The sequence below is a fragment of the Excalfactoria chinensis genome, chromosome 9 (genome assembly GCF_039878825.1).
Source record: "Excalfactoria chinensis isolate bCotChi1 chromosome 9, bCotChi1.hap2, whole genome shotgun sequence".
NCBI lineage: Eukaryota > Metazoa > Chordata > Aves > Galliformes > Phasianidae > Excalfactoria > Excalfactoria chinensis.
In genome coordinates this window covers 1519406-1543254 of record NC_092833.1, presented here as the reverse complement: position 1 = coordinate 1543254, position 23849 = coordinate 1519406, and the positions used below count along the sequence as shown (strand labels likewise).

Sequence of the window (23849 nt, the reverse complement as noted above, 5' to 3'; positions counted from 1 at the left end):
CTGGAGGAAGTGTGCGCAGCGAGAGATGGTGTCAGACCATTTGTTTTACCCTAATACCACTCCTAGGCTTGGTGATGTTCTGCTGTACTCTTTATTTATATATATGTTTTAATATATATTTTTATAAATATAAACTCATTTTCTCAGGGCTGAACACCATCCTTGGCAGCGTAAGGAAGGAAAACGTTGCCTTTTGTCCCTTGGAATTCACTGCATCTCCAAAGTGCTTCCAAAACTAACTTGTTTTTGGAATGCTCAGGTTTCTTAATGAAGGATTTAACCTGTGCAACCTGAAATGGCAAACGTGGCCTCTACTGAGGGAAGGCGAGAGTAAGATCCTCAATGAGACACTGATTTATCCAAGCGTATATTTCACATTCCAACAGAGGTGGTGATAAACGCCGCAGGCACCCAATAAAATGTACGACTGCTTCCAAGATGTAAATATTTAACACTTCATTTTCAGACAAAGCTGAAGAGAAATCACAGGAAAACACGGTGAGGTTTTCAGCCAGATTCTCTGTGGCCAGTTTTGAGTGTGTCACCCGCACAGACAGGAGATGCTGCAGCGCAGGAGGCAGGATGACGCTGTTCTCTCCTAGGAACATGGGAGCTGTTTCTGCCCATCCAGCTCCTCTCGGTCCAGAATCAGCCTTCTTCACACGACTCCACATCCCAGCCGCACGACTCCAGCTGCTCATCCTGGGCAAACTCCACCTCGATATCATAGACAAAATCCGGGTCGTCCTTTTTCTTCCTGTTCTTTTCGAAGAGCTCGTCCATGATGCTCTTCCTTCGGGCTAACTCCTGGTCGTCCAGTTTGTTCATGTCCTCCTCGGGGTCGATGGTCTCTTCCTGCTCCATCTCTTCCAGGCTCTCAGCCAGACTCTGTCCCCTCAGGTGAGCTCTCAGCAGGCCGTGCAGCTTCCTGAGCTGCCGCAGCGGGACTCCCTCCAGGTAGGCTTTGTGCCGAGGGTTGTTCTTCAGCTGCTCGGCAGCCATGGCACAATCTAGAAACAAACCCACCCTGAGGAGTCACAAGGGCAGGCGAATCTCTTTAGGTAGAGATATCTCTGCCCGGCCGGTGCATGGCCCCGTGCATGGAGAGGAATGGGGGAACGCTGCAGGGAAACGACAACACACCTGAGAACTGGGAGAAGTTCCGGACGGGCATGACGCGCCGGCGAGTCTTGTCCTTCTCCTTGTAGATCAGGATCACGGATGGAGGCTGGAAGCGGATGCCGCACTTCTGTGCCACACAAGCCATAGCAGCTCTTGCTGCCGGCTCACCATGGCGACACCTCCTCCAGGCAGGGCGGCCTCAGCCGTTGCCGTGGGAACCGAGGGGTCCTCCTGCCAAGCCCTCCTTCGGGCTGCCCGCACTAAGTGCCTGCGGAACGCCACACAAAATGGCCGCCCGAAGCCTCCGATTGAATCAGGCGGTGCTGCGGCGGGGCCGCGCGCGGGGGCTCCAAGATGGCGGCCGTGCGATGGCGGGCGGTGTTGGTCGTGTTGCTCCGCGCCTTCCGTAAGTGCCCGGCGTAGCGCCCGCCTCGCTGCCAGCAGCCGCCTGGTGCTCCCGGTGCCGCCGCTCACCCGTTCTGTGCCGTTTCAGATGCTCAGGCCGCCTGCCTCGGCAGCGCCGTCTCTCAGGAGCTGCTGAAGGAAGGTTTCCACAGGTGAGGCCGCCGGGCGGCGCTGGGGGCTGCGCTGAATGACGGAGCGCTGTGTGGGGCGGGGGAACCTGCAGCCCCAACCCCGGCCCGGGCTGCCTGCCCCACCGTAACAGGATGCGCAGGGCCCCGTCCGAGCCCTCTCGGCTCCTGCAGGGCTGGGGCACCAGCGTGTCTGCGTGCGGTTAAAGTTTGCCTGTTACATGGGGTCATAGAATGGCCTGGGTTGAAAAGGACCGCAATGATCGTCTAGTTCCAACCCCGCTGCTGCGTGCAGGGTCACCAACCAGCAGAGCAGGCTGCCCAGAGCCACATCCAGCCTGGGATCTATCATTTCTCAGACGTGTTTGGGATCTATTGCTTCTTGCTCTGCCTGGACTGCAGTTGCACTGTGCTTTCTGAGGCTGTCAGCAGCACAGAGCAGCTGGCAAAGCCCAGCTCCACTCTTGGGATGGCCTGTGTTGTCCTTGCAGGGCTGCGCTCTCAGTTTGTGGCACATGACACCTGACGTGTTACTCCCATCTCTGAGCATTTGACAGCGTGACACTTGGAGGTTTTTCTGCTGTCTCTCAACACGCAGGTTTCAGCATTGTGCCCCCATGGTTTGCTTTAAGGGAGCTGCTGGTGAAGGCGGAGCTGGGTGGGACGGGGCAGTGGACAGAAGGATGCACGGTGGCTGCTAGAACTCAGCTGCCAACAGGAGTCTACGTGGATCCCGATGAGCTGGCGTCACTGCAGCAGCACAACATAACCAAGGTAAGGAGGCAGGAGCTCAGCCAGCTGGGGGGCTTCTCACATAAAGGCTGAGCCTGTGAGCTGAAGCAGCCAGCAGCTGAAGAACACATTGCTCAGAGAAGTTTTGTATCTGTAGGTTGTGCACGTGTGGTAGGAAACAACCCTAAAACTATACACAGGCGATGGGGCTCCATTCATAGCAGGAGACTTTTGTAATGTAAAACAGTTAATACCAAATGCTAGTTCAAACTTACTTGCAGCATAACTTTGGACTGGGCTTCAGCTTGCTTTATTGTAGATGTTTGTCTTTTAGGTGTATATTAAGTGCAGTTTATTTACAACCAGCTAGAAAGACAGCCATCTCTAGAGCGTGCTTTATCCTGTCCTGAATGTGATGTCTTGGGTGACCACAAGGACATCTTCACTCATTAGAGGGGTTTGTGTGACTGAGCTTTTACGGATGTCTGCTGTGGAGGTCTAAAGTAAGCTCACGTGAAACCCTCCCCATACATGCAGAATAAGCTCCAACAGTAGACTTTCCCTGGTACTCTGAAGGGCATTGTGTCAGTGCAGGGGTTGCGGTTGTCCCTTCTGATGCTGTAGTAGATTACAACAGCAGACTGTGACCTCCTTAATCTCAGACTCATACACAAAACGTTCATACGTTTTGTTTTCCTTGTATCCTTCTGTGTTGATTCCAGTAGCAGCCGTATTTGTTCCTTTATTCCCTTGCAGGCTGTGGTCATTCCTGACGTTGTTGATGTGGAGGCTCCTGAGTACTCAGCTACAGCCCTCACTGTTGTGCTGTACCTGCAGCCCGACCCTCACTGCTGGCACTGTTTCAGAGCAGCACTGCCTGTGCATGGGCGGTACCACCGGCCAGCAGAACACAGTGAGGATGCGTTGGTTGCTCTGAAGAGTCCAGAAATACTGGTCTGCTGCTGTGACGGTGAGCTCCTGCTTTGTTAAAGGTTGACTGCTGGGTCCGTGTGTTCGCACTGTATTTCCCTTGACAGCTGAAGCCACGCAGGGTGCATTTAAGATTATCCACTGTCAGGTACTTGGTCAGATGTTTAATCAAAGTATTCCAAGTGGTTTCCAAGCCTTTCCTCTCGCATTTGAACGGGGCAGAAAAGGGAGAAAGCACGTTTCCTGCTGGTTGTAGTTCTCAGATCTTCTGAAACAAGAAGCTGGTATCCACGGACAATGAGTATCGTATGGGAACTATTGTATCCTCCATTTCCCCCCCAAACTATGTTTGCTTTTGTGAAATCATTCTTGCTGGCTCCCAAGTCAAATGTGCTCGTGAGTTTCAGCTTCTTCATCTTCATTTGGGTGTTATTTGAGCAATGATTTTCTGGGATAAACCTACTTGGTTAGAGGAAGGGAGCGTGGAATCTTTTCATTCTGCTGTATTTAATACTGATGAATAGGAAAACGTTTATTACTGATATCAAAGCACTTAGGGTATCGGAGGGAAATTCTTGTGTGCGACAGCAGGAGATCAACAGGAAGACATGGAACAGTGACTCCTGTGGTCGTGGGGAATCTAGAAGTTGTAACCGCATGGCTAGAGCTGAGGGATCTGCAGGACAACCGTGGATTCTTTATCCTGTTAAAGACAGCCCTTGGGTGAGATTCATCCTTAGTTCTCTACCGTACCTGTCTCCCACAGAGCGCCTGTCACCAGATTGCTGGCAGCCTGCTGAAGTGGAAGCTCCCTGCTCAGGGAATAAGGGCCGCCTCTGTCAGTGGTACGGAGCGACGCACCGACCTGTGAGTTGCTATTTCAGAAGGAAGTTCTTGCCTCTTGCTTCACAACCATTGCCTTTTTCTGAGATAAGCAGCTTCCAGATCACGGGACCTACCTGATAAAAGCCTCATGGTGTGACTTCTTATAGAGGCTCCTTTTGTTTTCTGATCTGGTTTTAATGAGTTGGAATCCTAGAATTGACAGCGCTGTGATTGGCACGACTTGAATTAAGAAAGGCCTCTGCAGTGAAGGTTTCTTCAGATGAGTTGCAAAGTGGGAGAACTCGGCTGCAGTCTGATAGGCAAAAAAAGACATAAAAGGCCAAAAGTTGAAGGAATAGCATCTTAAAAAAGGCCATTGCTGTTTGCCATTGGATGGCTAAGTGTCAGGGTGAACCAAAGCCAGGTAGATTTTTGGTACGGCCAACAGCTGCCTTTGAAACTTGAACAGTTTGTGACAGTACAGAGATTCAGAAACAGGACTAATTCATTTCATAGCAAATCTGTTGTTTCCGTAACGCGTGCTCCTTGCTATTTGTAAGATCCCTTCAGAATACATATAGCTGTCATCCAAAAGTGCTTTGCAGCTTTCTGTGTCACGGAGTTGACGCAGAAAGTTGTTTTGGAGCAAAGGGGCTTGTCAGTGATCTGCAGGATGCTCACTGTGAGAGATCTCTGCTGGTAAACCTGGAGGAAGAGCAAAGCCACGGAACGTACAGATGCCTGCCATTTAAAATGGAGCGGATACGTTTATTGAGCTGTGTACAACAAGAGCAGCTGGCTCTCTGTAAGGGCAGTTAACTGAAAGGCTGTGTCCCATCTCAGCTTTCTGTTGGGATTCAAGATCAAGCCTTAGCAAAGGGCAAGTTAAATAGCAGTCTAGTTACCCATCCCCTGAGTTGCAGATAAAGAAACAACAACAGAAGCTGGTTAAGTGTGTATAACCAATTTACTTTTCCTTGTAGGAGAGTGAAGAACTGATTCTGCAGGTCCCAGTGGGGCTCACACAACACAGTGTCTTAGTGTGTGTCGTGACTCTTCTTGCCACCGTGCTCTGTTCCAGCCTGATTCTTACTGCTGTTTGCAGATACGGAGACTTCTCACTGGTGACCTGCTTGGAATAAAGAAACGCAAAATGACTGAGCTTCGTCCAGCAAAACGTTACTGTTATTCACATCTTGGCAATGCGTGAGGGTGCCCTAATGGGCTGTCGTTCTCTTGTACAAAGGCAGCAGCAGTCAGGAGCAGAATCTGACTCCTATTCCTTACCCTAAGCCTCAGCCTGCTTTGGCTTTGGGCTTTGGCTACAGTGCTTCTCCTCACAGAGGTGTTTGTACTGCTTGAATTTAAATGAACAGACTTGAGAAGTGGGTGTTAAGGGTATGAAAAACATCCTTCAAGCTCCTGAATTGGAGGCTCGTTTATGCTGCCCAGATGGGTTATGGGATTTAGGAAGAGGCATTCTTTGCTTACTTGTCACAGTAGAAGGCTTAAAAACCAATGGGTACGGTCCTGTACTAAGTGGGGGGGATTAGCTGCTCTCGCTTTGAACCGAGTGATTTGAGAGCTAAGAAGATCTGAAGGAGATTTCACCCTAGATGTGAAGCTGAAATAACCCTTGGAAGATGAAAGCTGGTGAAAAGATACAAACTAGAAGCAAATATTTAAAAGGCTTGAGTTCAGCGGTTGGTAAAGACAAGGAAATATGGAGAGGAAATTACTTCATGGAAAAACTGAGTTGCTCTAGATTAACAGCCGCCGTTTTCAGTCGTCAGTAGGTGGCATTGTGACCTTACAGGAGCTCAGGGACTGCCGATGGAGAACACGACATTCCCTATAGGCTCAGTTAGTTAAAAGCGGGTGGTTTGCAGGGTGTGTGTGTGTGAAACGTTGTGCTTTTCCTAATCCTATCTTCCTTTCTACTCATCCAAGGCTGTTCCCCAGCAGAATCAGCCTTTCATCGCTGTCCAGCTGTAGCTTCGGGATCCTCTGGGCATCCTTCCTCTGCTTCTGGGATTCAATACAGCTCGTCTTGTGACTGTGCCCGCCGCAGGTTGGCGAGTGCTCTGACAGCGGGCTCTTGTTTTCCCCTGGCTGTGCTGAATGCTGGTGGCTGCGCCAGAGCTTCATCCACGGCCTCCGAGGCGTCACGCTCTGCATCTGTGTGGGGGAAGGGAGGTATTAAAGAGAACAACCGCAGGGAGCTCCTTAACCTTATGGGTGCCGCAGGGCTGAGGCGCGGTGGATGGGCGCTGTACCACTTGTCTCTCGGTGGCGCTTGTAGCTCTTTACCGTCAGATGGTTGCAGCTGAGCAGCACAGTGTAGCTAGAGCTGCCCGGTGGAAGGAGCCTCGTTTCTCTGGCACAGCCGAGCGCTGTCCGTTCCTTAGGCCGCCTTCCCGCCCGGCGCTGCGCACTGCGCTTCCCGTCGTTCCCCGCGCCGCCGGGCGCTGCTGGGAGCCGTAGTCCCGGCGGCGGCGCCCCGCCCTCGCGGGCTGTGGCCACGCGCGGCGGTTCCGCTTCCCCCTCCGGCTCCTGCCGCCGCCGCCTCGGTGGGTGCCGCCGCCGCCATTGCAGAGGCGCCGTGTGGCGGCCGCGCCCCAGCTGCACGTTCGGCCCGTCCCGGAGGCGGCCGGCGCCGCCCCAGCCCCGGTGAGTGCGCGGTCGCGGCCCGCTCCCACCTGCCGCCCTTTGTGGGCCCTCCCGACCGGGCCTGCGGCGGAGGCGGCGGCCGGGCGGCGCCTGGCGGGGCGGCCCCGAGGGAACGGCGCCGCGGGGAGGGCCGGGGGGGGAGCGGGGCCGCGGCGGGAGGGGCCGGGCCGCTTCGGGGCCGGGCGGGGGCACGGCGGGCGGCAGCGACGCGGAGAGTCGGCCCGGGGTGGGGCGGCTGTGCGGGAAGGCTGCGGGATGCGCCGCGCCCGCTGAGATCGAGCCGTGAGCCCGCAGCCGTGAGCCCGCAGCCGGGCGGCCTTCGAAAACGGGAAGCGTTCCGACGTGCGCTTCCTTTATGGTGCGGGTGGAGGTGGCCCGGCGCTGCGCGGTGAGGGCTGGCCGTGTCGGTGTGACGGTCTGGTAGGCGGAAACGGGCACGGGAGCTAAAAACGCGAAGCCTTTGTGGGCTTTCAAGTGCTCCTGTCGTCCCACTTAAAGAAAAAAGTCAGCGAGAAACGTTTTAGAGGAAGAAGGAGCTTTGATGCGGAGCTCGGTGCTGCAGTGCGTGAAGCCCGGACCCAAGAAGTACTGGGTTAACAGTCGTATCCTCTGTGTGTATAGAATTAGGGCGTGCAAGTGTGGCGATGAAAAACGTTGGGCTACAAAATGGACAAGTAAAGAAACGTCCGAGGCGGGCTTTGAACTGTTCATAGCACGGTGAGGTGGGGGCTGGAGGCTCACGCTGCTCCGGGCCGCTCTGCCGGGCTGGGGTTGGGCTCAGTGCTCACCCAGTGCTCAGCCCATGTGGGCACAGACACCTGCTGTGTGTCCTCCGGGATGGTGCTGTGAATGCTTTGACCATGTATGGCCGGTCTCATCTTGGGCATCTTTTAAAATGTGGCCCTTTAAAAACGCCCGTGTGCTCATTGCATTTAAGCCTTTCAGTTAGGTTGAAAAGAGAAAAGTGTTCCAGCCCGTTTGGTTTCTAAATGATGCTAGGAGAAGTGTTAAGGGTAGCGATGCTTCTGTCTTTGTGCTGATAGGAGAGCTGCAGGGATCAGGAAGAAGGTCAAAGTGTTTTACTACCAAGACTGCTTCTGCTTTAGTGTTCTTGTACCAGTCTTGTACGTTTCACCTTATATCTGTGTTCTGCATTAGGAGGTTTCTGAGGCTCCACGAGACTGTGGCAGCGTTTCCTGTAGCAGTCCCCCTTACTGACATGCCTGTGCGTAGCCACAACAGAGCAAAAGTTACATTGTTTTGAAAACAGGCTGCTTAGGGAGATGCTGCTTTAACTGGCTGGGCCTGGTGGGAAACATAAGCAGCATTAAGGCTCTGGGGGCCAGCAGGTTCAAGTGAGTTGCCTATAGGAGGCGGTGGGAAAGCTTTATCTTCTCTTCTAGAAACTGAGCTACAGGGACCAGCTCTTTACCAAAGCAGAGGCTCTGTCTTGGAGTCTGAAGGGAGATCCAGAAAGATTCAGGAAGATTGGACCTGCTTAACTTATAGTTCCTCAAGGGGGTGTGTTCTTCCTCAGTCTAAATCGAGTTTGGCCCAAAGTTTCAAGAGTTCTGTAGCTCCACAGTATCATCTTGGAGTGACTTCTGTACTTGCTGTAGTAGTTGAACATACATTTGCAGTTAGGTTTTTATGTTGCAGATGCAGGCTTTGTACTGCTCTTTGCCCTGCAAAGTGCAGCGCCGTTACCAAGGGCTGATCAGCTGAGTACCTGCACACCAGGCTGGGTCTCAGAAAGGATGAAGTCCTCTTCATGCAGCTCCTGGCCCAGGGCTGGATTGATTGTGCATCCCAGCAAGGTCAGCCTGAGGGGAAAAAGGTGGTTTCATGTCAATTCGTGCTGTGGTCTAATGGGAAATTAGATGCTTTATTTCTTGCATTCCTATTGACTAGAGGACAGGAGCGTTGCTTTTGTTGTTTGGATCAATTTGGGACGATTGGAGTTGGTATCTGTGAACTAACCAAAGGAATTCCTCACGTGTTTGAGGCATCGATGTTGTGGGATATCAAACAGCTGCAGAAACTGGTGAGGTTTTTTGTTGGTCGAGCAAGACAAACGGATCTTGAAACTCTCAATGAATCAAACTTGTGTTCTTGAATGTTGGAGCGCTTCAGAAAGTTTCTGCTTCAGCTTCTGACGATGTACTGCTGCTCAGAACATGTTCTTTGATGAACACACATTACCAGGGATCACAGTGTGAACCAGCAGCAGGACAGCTGGCAGGTGGGTTAAGGGCTGGGGATACACTGGCAAGTCTTTCCAATTCAGTTTCTACCTTTTTTCCTTGCTGCTTGTTTTGGTGCTGGTGCCAGGTATTTGTTTGACTCATCGTGTGCTCCCAGGAGTTTACAACTGTCAGCATACAAAGACTTTCCATAGCTTCTTTCATGAGTAAAGTCAAAGCTTTGCCCGGTCCTGTGAGGTTTGTTTTGGAAATAAATGTGATGCTTTCTACTCTTAAGTTATGCTCACTGTTCATTTACAGTCTTCGCAGAAGTGCTTTGATCAACAGGGTTATCTTCCAAACAAGAGAGAGAAAAGACTGTTTCTGGCAGATGCTTTATAAATGACTTTACTGTTGAAGCTCCTGCTTCCTGGGGAGGTTTCGGATAGAGTAAGAGCCTGGATGAATGGGAGTGAGAGTATCTTTCATGTAAGCCCATCTCCTGCAAAATGCCATCCTCTCTTCTCACTGAGGATGCTGGAGGAGAAGAGTGAGCACAGTCAGTCAGTCTGTAAGAAATCCCAGCTATGTGTCTGTAAGCTTTTAAGCTGATTCACACACAAACAAGGCAGCTTTCCCACTCGGGTACCGCTATGCTGTGAGTGTGCAGAGATGCTGCTTAGCTCAGCCACAGTGGCACAGAAGAGGTTTGTTTGTTCTTTTAGTTCTGCAGCTCACGTGGTTTTGGAATAGAGAACATAGCAGTAGGGTTAGCTGTCAGACCGGGCAGCCTTGTAACCTTTGCATCTGAGTTCAGCCTTATTCCAAACCTGACTTCCTCAATGATTCAGGATGGCTTTTACAGCGTTTGTTGCTTTTGAGCTAATGCTGATTGCAGTTGATGAAATACCGGTGTTTCATTCTGGTGTTTGGAATTTTTACTAGACCGTTCACTGATTTAGGTGAGGAATGTGCAGATGTAATGGTGATTTCATACCTAGGTCAGTATGGGAAGCAGCTGTTTGGGTTGGAAGGAGGAAGGAGAGGGCCTTGCTTTCTGCTTGCCCCACACGAACTGTTCCTCCCCCCTCCTGCAGGCTGCTCTGTCACTTCCCTCCTTGCATCAGGGAACTAAATCTTTGAAAAAGGAATTGCTGATTTTAGATGTAGCTTGGAAAAGTTGCTCCTTGATCTGACGCAAACAGCCCAGTTCATAAGGGTTAAAAAGGTGTGTGTTGAGCTTTTGGGTCCTTTCAGCTGCTTTCACGGGTGGTTCTGAGCTTCTGGGGGTGTCACATCAGCCACCTGACCTTGGTTTTTAGAGTTGGAAGGTTACCACCAAGTGTGAAATACACTGAGTGAAATCCCTCTGCTCACCCCCTTGCTTTTTTTTCCATTCAAGAGTGCAAGTTAAGCTTGGGATTTGCAAAGATACTTCACAACAAGAGCAGTTAATCCAGTGCTAAGGTGCTGAGGCTCTTTGATGCTGAGGCTCTTTGACACTGATGCCCAGGCTGAGCACCGAGGAGCACAAGTAATTCCATAGGCTCAAGAGTCTGGGATTTGATGTAAGTAGTTCAGTAGTGCTCTGTTTTGTTTTCTCCTTTATTAAGAAGATCAGAGCTGAGATTTTTAGATGCAGGACAGTTAGTGCAGGTAGCTGGTGGAAATGGAAGGCCGACATTCCAACCAGTTTGGTGCGGTTTGCTTTCTTCACATGCCACGCATTTGGGGTGTCTTTCATTTTCTTCTTTAATAACCATTCCACTGTCAAAGACATTTGTGAAGAGCAGCTCTCGCTCTCCTTGGCGTGCTGTACACATGCTGGAAAGCATCGTGTTCTTTTTGCAGCACAAGGAAAAGTCCCGTTGCTTGGTGGAACTTGGGTGAGTGCTGCTCATGTGGAAGTAGTTAAGACATCTGGTAAAGCTGTACGATAGCACTTCCACAGCAGTGTTATTGGAGCTTGGAGCAGCCAGAGTAATAATGCTTTGGTATCTGTAAGGGGAGGACACAAAGAGGGCAATAAACACAAAGCATGGCGAGAAGCAAAAATCATTTACTTTGGGGATTTTTTTCTTTATGAATTTACTTTGATCTCCTGTAGAGATACTTCCCTGATGCTCCCTCCATCCTCTGTGACATAGGGCTCCATTCGTGCTGGGGACTGAGGTGATGCTGTACCACAGGTTTCCAGTCCTTGCGCTGACAGCACAGCACAAGAGATGTCCTTTTGGCTTTTGATAGATTGTTATGCTGTTTCCCTTGCGGTGGCCTTTACATAGGTGGGATAGCACCTTCCTATAGGAGCAAATGTCTTTAATCTCTTCAGTTGGGGTGGGCCATGTGTGTATGGAAAGGTGCATCCCTGTAATAGCAGAAATTGATGATCTCAGGGCTGAGCTCAGTCATCTCATCACAGACATCTCCAGCTGCTTTAGAACTACACAACTGCTGCTGGAGTCAAGATGAAGAGGCAAAATGAGAGTTGAGAACGTTCTCCTTTTCATCCATTAACCCCACAGCTTTTCAAATAGACTAAAAACTGTGAACATTGAGAGGCCTTAATCTGTAAACATGTCAGCAAAACCTTGTTGTTATAAGAATGTAATTCCTTCTTTACTGAGCAGGTATGTAATGATAGAGCTGGTAACTACTTCTAAACTTATCCAAGTCCTGTTATATATTTTAATTTCATACCATTTAGCCTAACAGTGGTTCCCATTGTTCACCTGCCTTTGGCTGTGCTCTTTTCAAGCCTCTTTTCAAATGGACTGCTTCCAACAGAGACACAGGGATCCTTTCGTTCTCGAACGCACGAGGAGTTGTTATAAAACATTTCTTGGTGTAGGTTTGCTCCTCCCTCTAGTTCAGGATAAAAAAGCAAGAATCTCCCAACCCTGATGAGTTTGAGCCTTAGAGCTTAGCTGCCACCTGGGACGTTCGTAGTGCTCTGTACCCCTAGAGAGCACTTGGAATGCTGGGTTGGATAGGGTGATGTTTACCATAGCTTAATGTTAGGCAGCTTGATGCCTAGGTGCCCAAGGTGACCTGTCACCAGCAGCGGGTACCTCACACATGCTATTTATGCCCTCTCTTTTTGATTTGTTTCCTTTTTTAACACAACTTTACCCCTGTTTCTAATATGTTGCTTCTGTGTTAAGCGCTGGGTTCTGTTGTGATCTGCCCAGCGATACGAGTCATTTTTTTGAAGTCTTTTGCAGCTTCCTAAGTTCAGTGTTCTATTTTGTCAACTGTTTAAATATTATTTTAACTTGGCTGCTTCCCTTGGAAACTCTCCTGCTTCACAGCATGCCGGTTATCCTGTTTGGTTGTCTCTTACATGGGACTTTTATCTGGTTGGTTGGTATCTGTGTTCTTCATTTTGTGCTTTTAAAAGATGCTTCATTCTGCATCTGTTTCTGTGGTGCCGGTGCTGCCGTGTCCTATGCAGACAGCTGTAGATGTTGACAGGTAATGGGCTGGTGCTCCCTCAGAAAAACAGGGCAATTGCTGCTGAAGTCCTTGTACGTTTATTTGCATGAGTACGTACTTGCATTTTATTATCAGAAGCACATGTAGTAGTAATAAACACAGAGCAAGGCAGAAGCCAGACTGGGGATGGCTGATGCCATCCTGCAGTGTGGAGCTGCTGCAATAGAAAAAGACCGGGGCAACCCTTCCTGTTTTGCTTTCTTGGGGATTTTTTTTTTGCTAAATTCACAGCCTCGCTCCTAACTCAAGATCTGCATTGGAGCATTGCTAGCTGTTAGCAGGGAAACTCATCTGCTGTTGTTTCCTGTGTGTGCCCACAGCCAGAAACACGCTGTCTACCTTCCTGTTACCAAAGCAGCTCGGTGAGGTGGGCATGGTGCAGCTCTGCTGCTGTGGGCAGCCCTGCCTGGGGCTGAGGCACAGAAACCTTAGCAAGCTGCTGATGGCCGCAGGCTCAGCTGTGACCTTCGATGGGGGGTATTTTGGCACCAATGAAGTCTAGAAGCTGCATGGACAGGTTGTTGCCTCACCCACCTAATGCACGTGACAGCCAGCTTTCCCACCTTGTGGTAAGTGACCTTCCCCCAGTACAGAGGCAGGATGCTTCAGGAAGTGCTTCTTCAGCAGGAGTTTGGCTGCTGGGAGAAGTCGCTGCATCCATCTGTGCTGTAGAGTATGCTCAGAAAATGGGCCGTGTCCACCCAAGGCATCTCTGTTTTGGGATTTAAGGCTGTGTGTAGGTGCTTTTTGTATTTACAGACGTTGCATTCGATGTCTTTGTAGTTGATGCTGTTTCTGGGCGAACGTGTGATCTGTGTTGGTATGAAGAAGGATCCTGGGCTGGGGCCGTCCAGCGGGCTGCTCCATGCAGCTGTAACTGTCTGGGTGTCCCCTGGTGTGCACTGCGGTGGGGAATGGCACTTGGGGAGAGGGGCAGGATTTCCTGCGGGGCATTCTGTGCCAGGCCAGCACCGCTTTCTAGCACTACAAGAAGAGCTGAGGGCTTGGCCATGGGGCTGTTGAACTGAAGTTCCCATTATCTGCTGGCTGTAGCTGTGGTTAAAGTGAGCCTTGTCCAGCTGCTAGACAGAAACAAAAGCTCGATTCTTTGTGTGTGCAAGATGCTATTTCTCTCTCTCTTTTTTTTTTCCCCTTTGTCTTTTCCCTCTTTTGTTCTTTTCCCTTTAGCTGCCATTTGACAGCTCCATCAGCACGGTGGGAGAGTGATGGATCCCTAATGGCTGGATGCTTCTTTGCTTTGCCGTAGTGGCACAACCTGCATGTTCACTATACTGGGGGTTAGAGCCCATTTTGCTTTCTACCAGAGTTGCTGCTGATCTCAGTCCTGACTCTGCTGGGAGGTGTCAGACCAGGTTACAGCAGCTTTGCATGCCATTAGAAATACGAACACAAGCTGAGCTGTATAAATGCCTTGCTCAGGTAACAAACCCTTTATTCAAATAACTTTTGCTCTGGAATGCGCTCCCTGCTTCTAATGCCAGGTTTAATTAAGAGAGGATCTCAGGGATGAGGTACAGACTTCATTTTTCACTTCTTGTCAACTTTCCCTCCTTGCCTTTTTCCCCATTCTCCTTTGATCTTCAGAAAATCTCAGCTCGTGAAAATAAAGGCTCCACAGAGTCTTCAAGGTAAAGGAATATGAGTAAGCACAAGCACAGATTTGCATGCACTGTGCTTGCTGCAGGCTGTCTTTCTTCAGTTGACTCAGGTTTTCACCTCGGTAGAGCAGGGGTGAGGAATTTCCTTGTTGAGCACTGAATAGGCTTTTCAAACACCTTTCAGCCCGCTCTGTCATTATGCAGCCTTGCACAATGGTTCGTTGAAGCCAAACCCTGGCTGTGGGCTGCATGAAACCGAGTATCATGGCCTAAGCTCAGCGGGTGGGTGGCAGCTGGGCCTGCAGCGGGGTGCTGGAACCCCTCCCTTTGGGCTCCTGCTCCGCACGCCTGCAGGGCTTTCTGTGCTAAGGTGGAAATGGGCACCTGCAGATCCATCCTGTTCCTGTTCTCTGCTGTCATCAGCTCGCAGCGATGATGTTGTGGCCTCACCTTGGGAGTCCTCCTGCCGTGCTTGGGGAAGTGGAAGCAAGAAGCAACTCGTCAGCTGCCTTTGGGGCCTGTCAGGTGCTGCTGTCACAGTGCTGGAGACGAAGAAGTAAGAGAAGCAGTTTCTGATTGATTTATGCCAAAATACGCTGCTGCGGTTCAGCAGTGCTGTGTTTCTGCTGTGAGGAGGAAGTGAGAATTCAGGTGGGAGTCAGCTGCTGGTTGTGGCTTACAGAGATGGATCACAAGGCTTACAGATGGCTGCAGCACGCAGGAAAGCGAAGTATTGTTGTTCATTGGCTGAAATTTTCTGTGTGCTGATGGACCTTCAGTGGGATTCCGGCACATCCTGTCTCCGTTCTGTGCCTCTGAATGTTTCCTCACTGATATCTGTTTCAATCACAGAGCAGAGCTGATAGGTCTGAAACCATCTCCCTCCTCCCAGTTCATAAAGTAAAACTTCAGCAGAAAGCATCTATCCTTACCAAAGCTTCTGCTTATCACCGTGTCTTCAGCTCTCTAGGCACAGCATGAACCTGGGCTGGGAGGCTGCCAGGGTTGGAAAAGCAGAGACTGTTTTGCTTACCTTTATGAAGGGGTATCTGGAAGCTGTACAGTCCTGTGCCCGTGCTGAGGGCTGGCTGTGTGTCTGTGGCATTCTCTGCAGGACAGGAGATCTGCCCCCTGAGAAAATGGGTCTGCTTTGATTTCTAAAGTGATGCTCTGGAGTGTGCTCAGAGCAGGGCTTTGTGCACCTGCGGAGTTCCATGTGGGATCACTAGTTGAATTGCTCTGGGTTGTAGCATTCTTTGGCTTAGAAGGATGTTCTCTGGACCCTTAGTGACCCTTTCAAACTATCTCCTTCACTTAGTAGTTATATGGCAGCCATTTCTCTCTGGGCTGTTTTCCCTTCTATGTTTGGGTGAGTCAGCAAAAAACAAAAGGGAATCAAAGAGTCGGAAAAAGATAAAATGGAAAGAATTGAGCTGGTTGTGTTGCAGTGTGGGTGTCATCCCATCTGATCTGCAGGAGGCTGAGGGTCTCCTGTGTTGTTGGTAGAGTGGCAACGTGATGCGTTGCCTCCGTTGCGTGCAGCTGTAAGGGAAGTCAGCAGGAAAAGGCTGTTCATAACGTTCATGGTTGCCTCTTTGGCAGCTAAACTGCTGCACGTGGCAGTTGATATTGCAGAAATGACTGGCGATGTATTAGCACCTTCAGTGCCTTGCCAGGCAGCATGTCATACAGTATGTCCTTGCGTGAATTTTAATGAAGAGTTCATGCTGAATATGCTCAGATAATATATATATGTGTGTGTGTGTGTATATATATATATATATATATGTATATATATATATATATATTAGCAGCTCTCAATTGCATCATCTGAAAGGGTATCTTGCTTGCTTATGCTTGTAATTTAGTGCTTGGCTGGAATATTTCATTTTAGCCTAGTTTCCTCTTCCCTCCCCATAAAGGAAAGTTAAATAAAAATAACTGTTAGCTTTCGCGGGTGTGTGGTTTGGCATAGACCAAATGCTTATTTTATCGGAGGCCTCTGAAGGTGGAAGGAGATGTTTCGACAGGTCCCATGGAGGCTGGCAGAGGTGAAGGGCTGGATTGCTGCGTGCCGTTAGCACATCTGCATGGAGCGTAGGTGGAAGCCATCACCCTGCTGTCTCTCACCGGCCGCTATCAGGGCCGCCCTTGGTCTTACTTTTGCACAAGTCCTCTTTTGGCAAGCAGAAGATCTGAGGCTGCGTTTGCCAAGTGAGTGAGAAAGTAATTCTTGGCCTGCCTCAACTTTTAATACAACTTTTTGAGTTGAGGCGGAGAGAGAAGGATTTTCAGTCACCGAAGGTACTTTATGCTGTTGGAGAAGCTCCTTCTTAGGTCAGATTGAAGAAATCTTTCGCTGTTGGAAAGCAAAACCATGGGGAAGATGGTCTGAGATTTGCTGGTTGTGTGGATTTTTCTGCAGCGCTGCAATCATTTGGGATGGGTGAGCTGCTGAGTGCTGGGGCAGGAAGTGAGCTGCGGCTAAGGTAGCACCGTCTGAATGCACACTTGTCAGAAAGCTGCTTTCAGCTAATCCCTGGGAGGAAGTGAGCTATAATCAGTACTCTGTGAGCTAATCACAGGAAATCTATTGCTCAACAGGAGCCTCGAGGGGGGAAGGGGGGTGTAGAAGGGGGGGAAAAAAAGAGAGGAGTGTTAGAAAAATACCCGTGCAGACATTGCATTCTGCTGTTGTATTCAACAACTCTGTTTGGCCCGAGAAAATGGAATATCTGCTGAAAAGACCAACCCTCCAAAGTGCATTGAAGAGCTGCACAATGCGTCTATCTGTTTTCTTGGAAGGTCTGTTTGCTCCCTTGCTTGGAATAAAGAAGCATCGAGGCTCATCTGCTCCAGGAAGGTGTTCTGCTCAGGAGTGGTGGTGCTGGGAAGGCTGAAGACAAGCTAACAAATTGGGTCAGTGTGCTGGGAATGTCTCTGAACATTTCCACGGGGATTTTCGTATTGCAAACCAGGAGTGAAACGCGGCTCTCAGTCTCCCTCCTCAAATCAGTCTCTTCTTGGAATTAGCACAAATGAGTTCTTTTATTGTGTTTTATTTATTTCTTTGTTTATTTCCACTCAACATCTGCCTTGGAGGTTAAGTTTGTGAGGCATCTACTCTGTTCTTTTCCTCTGTGCTGGACCTGCCTGTCCCGGATGCAGCTCTCTATGCATGACAAGTGTTGCCAGCAGCACCCTATAAGGCTCTACAGGAAGAGAGTAGATGACAGCGCTGCCGTCACTCCGATTGCTGTAAGGATAACTGGCCTTTCTCAGATCTCGTGTCCTGAGCCAGAGCAGGGCTGCAGAGATGCCCTTTTTTCACTCTTTGTGTCTCTTTTCTTTTGCTATTCCCCTTGGATATCTCATGGTTGTGTTGTATTGATTTCAGGTGTTGTGCATGCACCCGTGCCCAAGTGCTCTGCACTTCTTGCAGCAGCCCAGGTGCTGTCCCAGTGGGATTCTGCAGCCACATCAGGCTGTGATTTCAAAAGCAAAATGGTTATGTTTCTTAATGTGATGCTAGACTGAAATGGGTCACTTCTGCTTTTTGGTCAGCCCTTCAGAATAGTCTTGCATTTGATGTTTGTGTTGCTTCTTCGGTGTTACCTTGATGATAGATAAATAAGTTGAGTGATTTTTACCTGTGCAAAGCAAGGCTGAGTTCATTTTGCAGCTCAGTGAGCTTCCCATCAAGGTGCATGCATTGCTGGGGTTAGTTGTGGCTGCTGAGAGGGGCAGCGTAAAGTGAGGCTGTGCTGTGGCAGGGGTAGGCATTCACATCTGTGCTGTCAAACAGCTCCAAGCTCAATATTACATTTTCCAAGCCTTAGGCAGGTTTCTTTTTGCATCACATCCTCAGCATTGAAATACAGGTGAAGTTTGGAGGACACTAATATATTAATTTGAACACTTTACAAAGAAACTCCGACTTCTTGTGGGTGTTACGGATCCCCAAGATTTTTCTCTCTCTTCCTCCCCTGCTCAGGGCTTTGCAGTGAAAACACAGTGGAGTGAGGATGAGGTATGGACGCACATTTGTCCTTTCTTAGTACTGCAAAGAGCTGAAGAGCAGCCCTGGGGCTGAGCATGTTGCCCTGCTGCCCAGTGCAGGACGAGTTCTGATGCTTCCCCAGCAGCAGGGAGGGTGCATTTGCTCTTCTGCTTCTGCAGCTCAATTATGAGGGCACTGAGGACTGCAGAGGATGAGGAGAGTATATCTTTGTCCACAGGGAGTATTGTCATGTGCACACCAAGAATCAGAGCTGTGCGGTCACAAACTGGCCCCTGTGATTATGTTTTGTGGAATAAGTAGCAGAGCTGTTGGGAGGGAAGGTTTCAGCGCTGTGCCTTTTTTTGTGAGTGCGGTGGGTTGCAGTGCTGTTCTGTGGTGGGACCGAATCTGGCTGAAGTCTGTAGTTAAGTGTGGTTTGCAGCCTCACAGCTTGTCTGTGGTTCTTTCCATCGCTTTCTAGGTCTTGTAATTAAATATAGTGCCACTGCTGACCGTGAGGAATGCACGAATCCATCATTATTAGCAGTATTACCTTCACTGGCTAAGGTGAATCTGTTTTCCCAGGTAACATCCTTTTTGCTCTGTTATTTGTACTTGGTTGTTGATGGGACGAGCGGTTGCCCCCTACCTGGTGTCTTTTCCTGTGAGAGAGCAAGAAAGAAGCTCCTGGATGTGTTTGCACTCCTCTTTTTATTTTATTTCTCTATATTTTACCTCTTCCAATCATGGCAACTGAGGCCAAACCTCTACAGCCATTTCAAAAGTGCTTCCCAGGCTGTGGAGGTTTCCCCTGCATGATGGAGATGGGCTTAAGGACAGAGGAGGAGGAAAGTGCTCCTTCTGCTGCTTCAAGCTTTAATGAGCTTGAAAGATTTTAACTGCAAATGTGACAAACATGATTCTTTGGGTATGAAGCTGATCCAGAGCATTCTGCCACTGCCAGTCTGTGCCTTCAGCCCCACAGCTTCTCTACCTGATGGTTCCTGCAGCCCCACGTGGACTTGTTTTCCTCTCTCCTTTTCCTCAGCTCCACTTCACGTAGAGCCAGGGAAGTTCCTGATCACTTTGAACACAAACCAGCCAGTCAGAGTTGCAGCTTGGAGGGTTCAATGCAGATGATGTTACACCAGTGCTTTGAAGTGCCTCGTTTTCTGGCAGAATAGATGGATTTGAAGTTTCCATATACTTGCTTCCAACCTGTTGCTTAACAGTTTTTGTCTCTTGACCATACAGAGTGCTAAGGAGTAGTTGTCTTCAGATCAAGAAGCAGTGATGGTGGACGTGTGATGGTGGATGTGTGGTGAACTTCTTTGTGCTGCTCATATCGCTGAAAATTCAGGATTTTCACTTCAGTGTGAGTTCCGTTTTGGAAACATGTAAAGAAAAGTGGAAAAGTTGGCAACCTGAATCCCATGTTATGGTGTTATTAGGTGTGACTGGGCTATCGATGAAGGGCTGCAGGGACTTAGCTTGGAGGACCAGTCCATTTCAGACACAGACTGGTTGGCTGCCTTTACATTCTGCTATTGCTTATATCAAGCAGCTCAAAGAAATGCATGGATAGATGAGTTTAACCCCCTTGTACTCTGAGTGTGATTTGAGAGCTGTGTTCCAGCTGACGCAGGCCCTCCTTGTTGTACTATCCTACCTCTGCACTCCTATAAGCTGATTATATAGAGCAGGACTCTTCAACTGTGTTTGGTGATTCGTACAAGAAGATTATACGTCTCAAATTGGTGGCACGTGCTTTTGTGAAAGCAATGCTTATTGTTAGGAAAGAGATTGGAATTAGAATCCCTGCGGGTAGGCTGCTCATTCCTGATGCTAAATTCCAGGGTTCTTTTTTCTCATATTGCAGGGTAGGTACTGGAAGATTGAGAATATCCTGCAGGTAACTTGCACCATCTGAAAGAGCAATCAGTAAGCAAAAATGGAAGGCTAGGATCTGATCTATGGCTGCGTCCCCACCAGCTGAGTCCAGTGTTGCAGGCCTATTTATCACTCTGTCGTCAGGAAGAGGGCTTGAAGGCAGACTTGTCTAGGTGGATGTTGCACAGCTTTGACAGCTGTTTCCCATCAATCTGTAAGTCCATGGGGCAACCCACACGTGGTCAGTTCTCACTTAGGCTGCCAGAACTTTGGTTCATGCTGTTTGTGCCTCTGAAGGTATTTGTACAGAAATGATGTGCTTTCATGGGCATTCATGGCAGTAATGCATTTCAATCTCTTTTGAGCTTCACGATGTAAGAAAGCTTGCTGTTGTGCTGCTTGGATTTGGGTTGCTGGCTCGCTTTGCTTTTCCTCGATGGGATTTGGCAGCGTTCTTCTATCCGGTGTATAACAGTGAGGAAGGACAGCCCTCCTATTTGCAGTTCTGTGACAGCCACGCACACAGTGTGCAGTGCAGTGTTTATACTTGGTAAGTAGGGCTGGATAGAGATAGCAGGTTGTACTCACCGTCACAGCCTGGCTCTGAATGGCACTGACAACATCATGAGAAATAGAGGGGGGTGCAGTCTTCTCTTTCAGGGGGCTAGCTCATCTTTTGGGCACATTGAGCAATGAGGGGCTTGTTTATTATTCAACTGTCACAGAGCGATGGTTTCTGTATATCTTCCTGTGTGCTATTTGCAGCAGAGAGGTGATCAGCAAAAACAAATCCACTGTATTATGGGGAGGGAGGGAGGAGGTTTTGCTGTGAGTGAATGTGGAGCACCTCCTGCAGATGCTTTGTTGTGCTGTGTGTTGGCACTGGTAGCTGTTTCTTTGTGCTCTCTCTTGCGTTAAGAACTTGGTTGGATTATGGTGGCAGTGTGTGTATGTAGGTGTCTTTCTCACAAGTGAAGGAAGTGTGGGACAGAGGGGTAAAGCTGTGCATGTCCTTGCTCAGAAGTGGAATACATCTAGTCGATTCTGTATCCGTGCTCTTTTATTTAAGCTGGGCTAGAGAGATTCTTTATTCTGCTTAATGGGGGCGGTGTGTTATGGCTCTAAACATAAGCTGTTCTGCTCTCCACAAGATAAATGATGAGAAAGGACTCTGTAACATGAAGCTCTGAGCTAGAACCGCCCTTAAGTTATGCTGGTGTCCTTATGCGCTTTATCACCTTCTTGTATGTAGCCTTGATGTGAATGGATAGCAAACTAGACTGGGGGATCGATGCACGTTATAACTGTCTCCTCTTTCTGACTGGATCAGTATTATCGCTGGAGAAGCCTGTCACTGTGCCCCATAAGTGCTGCCGCCTGGTGAAGGAATGGCCCAGGCTGGGAGTGGGGATCCAGAAGGGAAGAGGAAAGGTGCTCTTCCTTGGGGGATGTCAGTGCAGAGCAATTCAGTGCTCACTGTACTCTTCAGAGATGAATTTGTACCTCCTTTCCCTGCTGGCCAACCAAAGAAATGCTCAATTTCTGTTTTCCATGCTTGCTTCCTATGGTTTAACTAATATTTCTGTTTCAGAGCTCTCACTAGCCATTCAGAACCATGTCTGACAACGGAGAACTGGAAGACAAGCCACCAGCTCCTCCTGTGCGGATGAGCAGTTATGGGGGAAAGGACCCACTGTCTGCCAACCACAGCTTGAAACCTCTGCCCTCTGTACCGGAAGAGAAGAAACCTAGGAATAAAATCATCTCCATATTCTCTAGCACTGAAAAAGGTAAGATGCCTCAATTCTCTATCTCTGTTTGTTTATATTCTTCTTCCTAGGTTTTGTAGCGTGGTATGCATTTGAGTCCATAATCTGCACCTGAGACTGTGGGATTTCTTTACTGCAGCCTGCCTGAGTGTTAGAGAAAATGCAGGAAGTTTGGTCTGTGTGTTCAGTGAGCTGTTCTTTCCCTTTGCCCTGGGTTGCTTGAAGATGAAGTGCTCAGGAAGAGAAACTGAATGACTCCTCGAGGAAAACCTCGACCTACTACTTGGCATGTTTGCTGTCTGCTTTAAAGGAATGCATTTTTCATCAACCCTAATAAATGTTTCTGATTCCTGCATACCATGTTCCCCGCCATTTGGCCTTGCTAAGCACAGATTTTTAGTTTAAACTGAGCATCCATCAGTTTTGGAAGCTAGTTGAAGTTAATGACCATTAAGGTGGTACTTTTGAGGTAAGAAGTGGGAAAGCACGGGGTGTGTGAAGGAGAACAGGGAAAAATGAAGTCCTTCTACAGAGATCAGATCTGTGTAACTGACTCAGAAGCTGCCAGTTGAGCACACCCTGTCCTGCATTTTGGGTCCAGTTGGGCTGTGTATCTGTTTACAAACACTGGGGAATGGATTACAGCAATGTGGCATGTACTCCCTATGGCGGAGCACATATTTAGGCAGAGGAATGTATTTTATTGTTCTGTCAGTGTAAGGAAAGAGGTTGCTCATTACTGTCTTGGCACAGGGAAGACCTTGATGCTCTCAGTGCTTTCCAGTTCCGCTCTTGGCTTCCTGCATGGGGTTGTCACTGATGTGATAGGTAGGCCTGGTTCAGACCTGCTGACACAGGTTTGACTGCTTAAAGAGACTTTGCTCCTCTGGTAGCTCATTCACTCCACTGAGAGTTTCCCCCAGTGCTGCTGTGTGAGCAGTCCCTCAGCTGCCATGCCTCACCCCGGAAGCAAATGGAAACAAATGCTCACAGCAGGCTTCCTGCTCTCAGCAGATAGCTTGCCACAGTCTGGCAGCAGTGCTGCTGGGGATGGTGGGTGTGTTTTCCTTTACAGAGGATGGAAAGATTTGTCTACTGTGGCTTTTGGAAGCAGAATAGTTATTTCACAACTGACTGTGGCTGTATGACAGTAGTAGAGGTGCTGGTCTTTTAATGTGGTACAGGTAAAAGCCTCAAAGAGGCAAGCCTGTAAAGCATATGTGAGAAGGAAGTGCAGGCTGGTAGCAACACCTTGAGAGCAAGACTTGGGTCTGGGAAGGAAGGGGCTCTGAATTAACTGCTCCGAATTAATAACACTGAGTAAGACTTGAACTACTAATGCAAGCAGGCGCAGTGTGGCTGGAGAGGTTTGTAATGTGTTACAGTGCCTTTACTTCTCCTCAGACATTTCCTCTTTCCATCTTGATGGTGGGTTCATTCATTGCTGGAACGACCATGAGGGAGGCTGTGGCCTTGTCTAAGGCTGTATAGACTCACTTGAAATTGCTTTAAAATGCAAATGCTTCAACTTGTTCTGTAAATACCAATATACCAAATTCTGTGTGCTTGTTTGGCACGTGTGTGGATCTCCTGCCCCAGCTCTGAGCTAGTTCTGTGCTGAAATAATTAGCAAAAGGGGTTATTTAATCACCTCGTCAGGGAGCTTTCCTCCCCCCCCCGCTTCCATTGTTCCAAATAAGTGATGAGATAGTCATCTTTTTTACTAGAGTACTTAATTGCCATGAATTTCCTTAGCCAAGCTTCTGAAGTCAAATGAACCTGTGTGCATTTTTGGAAAGCTTCGAAGCAGTCTCCTCAAGCCAGAAATGTTTATTCTGGAGCAGAACTTACTGAAGGAGTGCTGCAGGGAACAGCCCAGGCCCTGGGATCGTGCATGCAACGTGCTCGGACGGCAGATTCAGAGCAGAGCCCCGTGTTTTCAGCTGTGCTTTGGGGACTTGAAGTTTGCCAGTGCCTCCTGGGCTGCTGAGACCCTGCTGCAGTGCAAGGCCTTGCACGGGGGTCCCTCGTGTTGAGGTTGGTTTGTGTTGCAGGAGGAGCGCATGGCTAATGCATATCAA

General features: G+C 49.1%; 3 protein-coding genes across 4 annotated transcripts in view; 2 read left to right on the top strand and 1 right to left on the bottom strand.

Moving 5' to 3' along the window:
• Window positions 1–73: 73 nt before the first annotated feature.
• CEP19 (centrosomal protein 19) lies at window positions 74–1396 on the bottom strand. Its single transcript, XM_072344910.1, has 2 exons — window positions 1144–1396; window positions 74–1010 (listed from the first exon to the last, which is right to left on the bottom strand). Exons 1-2 carry the CDS (start codon window positions 1265–1267, stop codon window positions 649–651), a joined length of 486 nt encoding a protein of 161 aa, XP_072201011.1. The 5' UTR covers window positions 1268–1396; the 3' UTR covers window positions 74–648.
• Window positions 1337–5367, top strand: PIGX (phosphatidylinositol glycan anchor biosynthesis class X). Of its 2 annotated transcripts, XR_011904702.1 has the most exons (7): window positions 1337–1528; window positions 1616–1679; window positions 2288–2429; window positions 3144–3357; window positions 4084–4184; window positions 4794–5022; window positions 5126–5302. XR_011904702.1 is itself a non-coding variant. In XM_072344909.1 (6 exons), exons 1-6 carry the CDS (start codon window positions 1477–1479, stop codon window positions 5282–5284), a joined length of 732 nt encoding a protein of 243 aa, XP_072201010.1. In that variant the 5' UTR covers window positions 1337–1476; the 3' UTR covers window positions 5285–5367. The 2 variants fall into 2 exon arrangements, 1 of the variants encoding a protein (XP_072201010.1); XM_072344909.1 differs by lacking the exon at window positions 4794–5022 and having other exon boundaries at window positions 5126–5367.
• Window positions 5368–6641: 1274 nt separating this feature from the next.
• PAK2 (p21 (RAC1) activated kinase 2) overlaps window positions 6642–23849 on the top strand; it is a 35919-nt gene continuing 18711 nt past the window's right edge. The window contains exons 1-2 of the mRNA XM_072344385.1: window positions 6642–6812; window positions 21591–21789. Of these exons, the coding sequence (XP_072200486.1) occupies window positions 21615–21789 (175 nt within the window). The 5' untranslated portion in view covers window positions 6642–6812; window positions 21591–21614. The remainder of the gene's footprint in view (window positions 6813–21590; window positions 21790–23849) is intronic.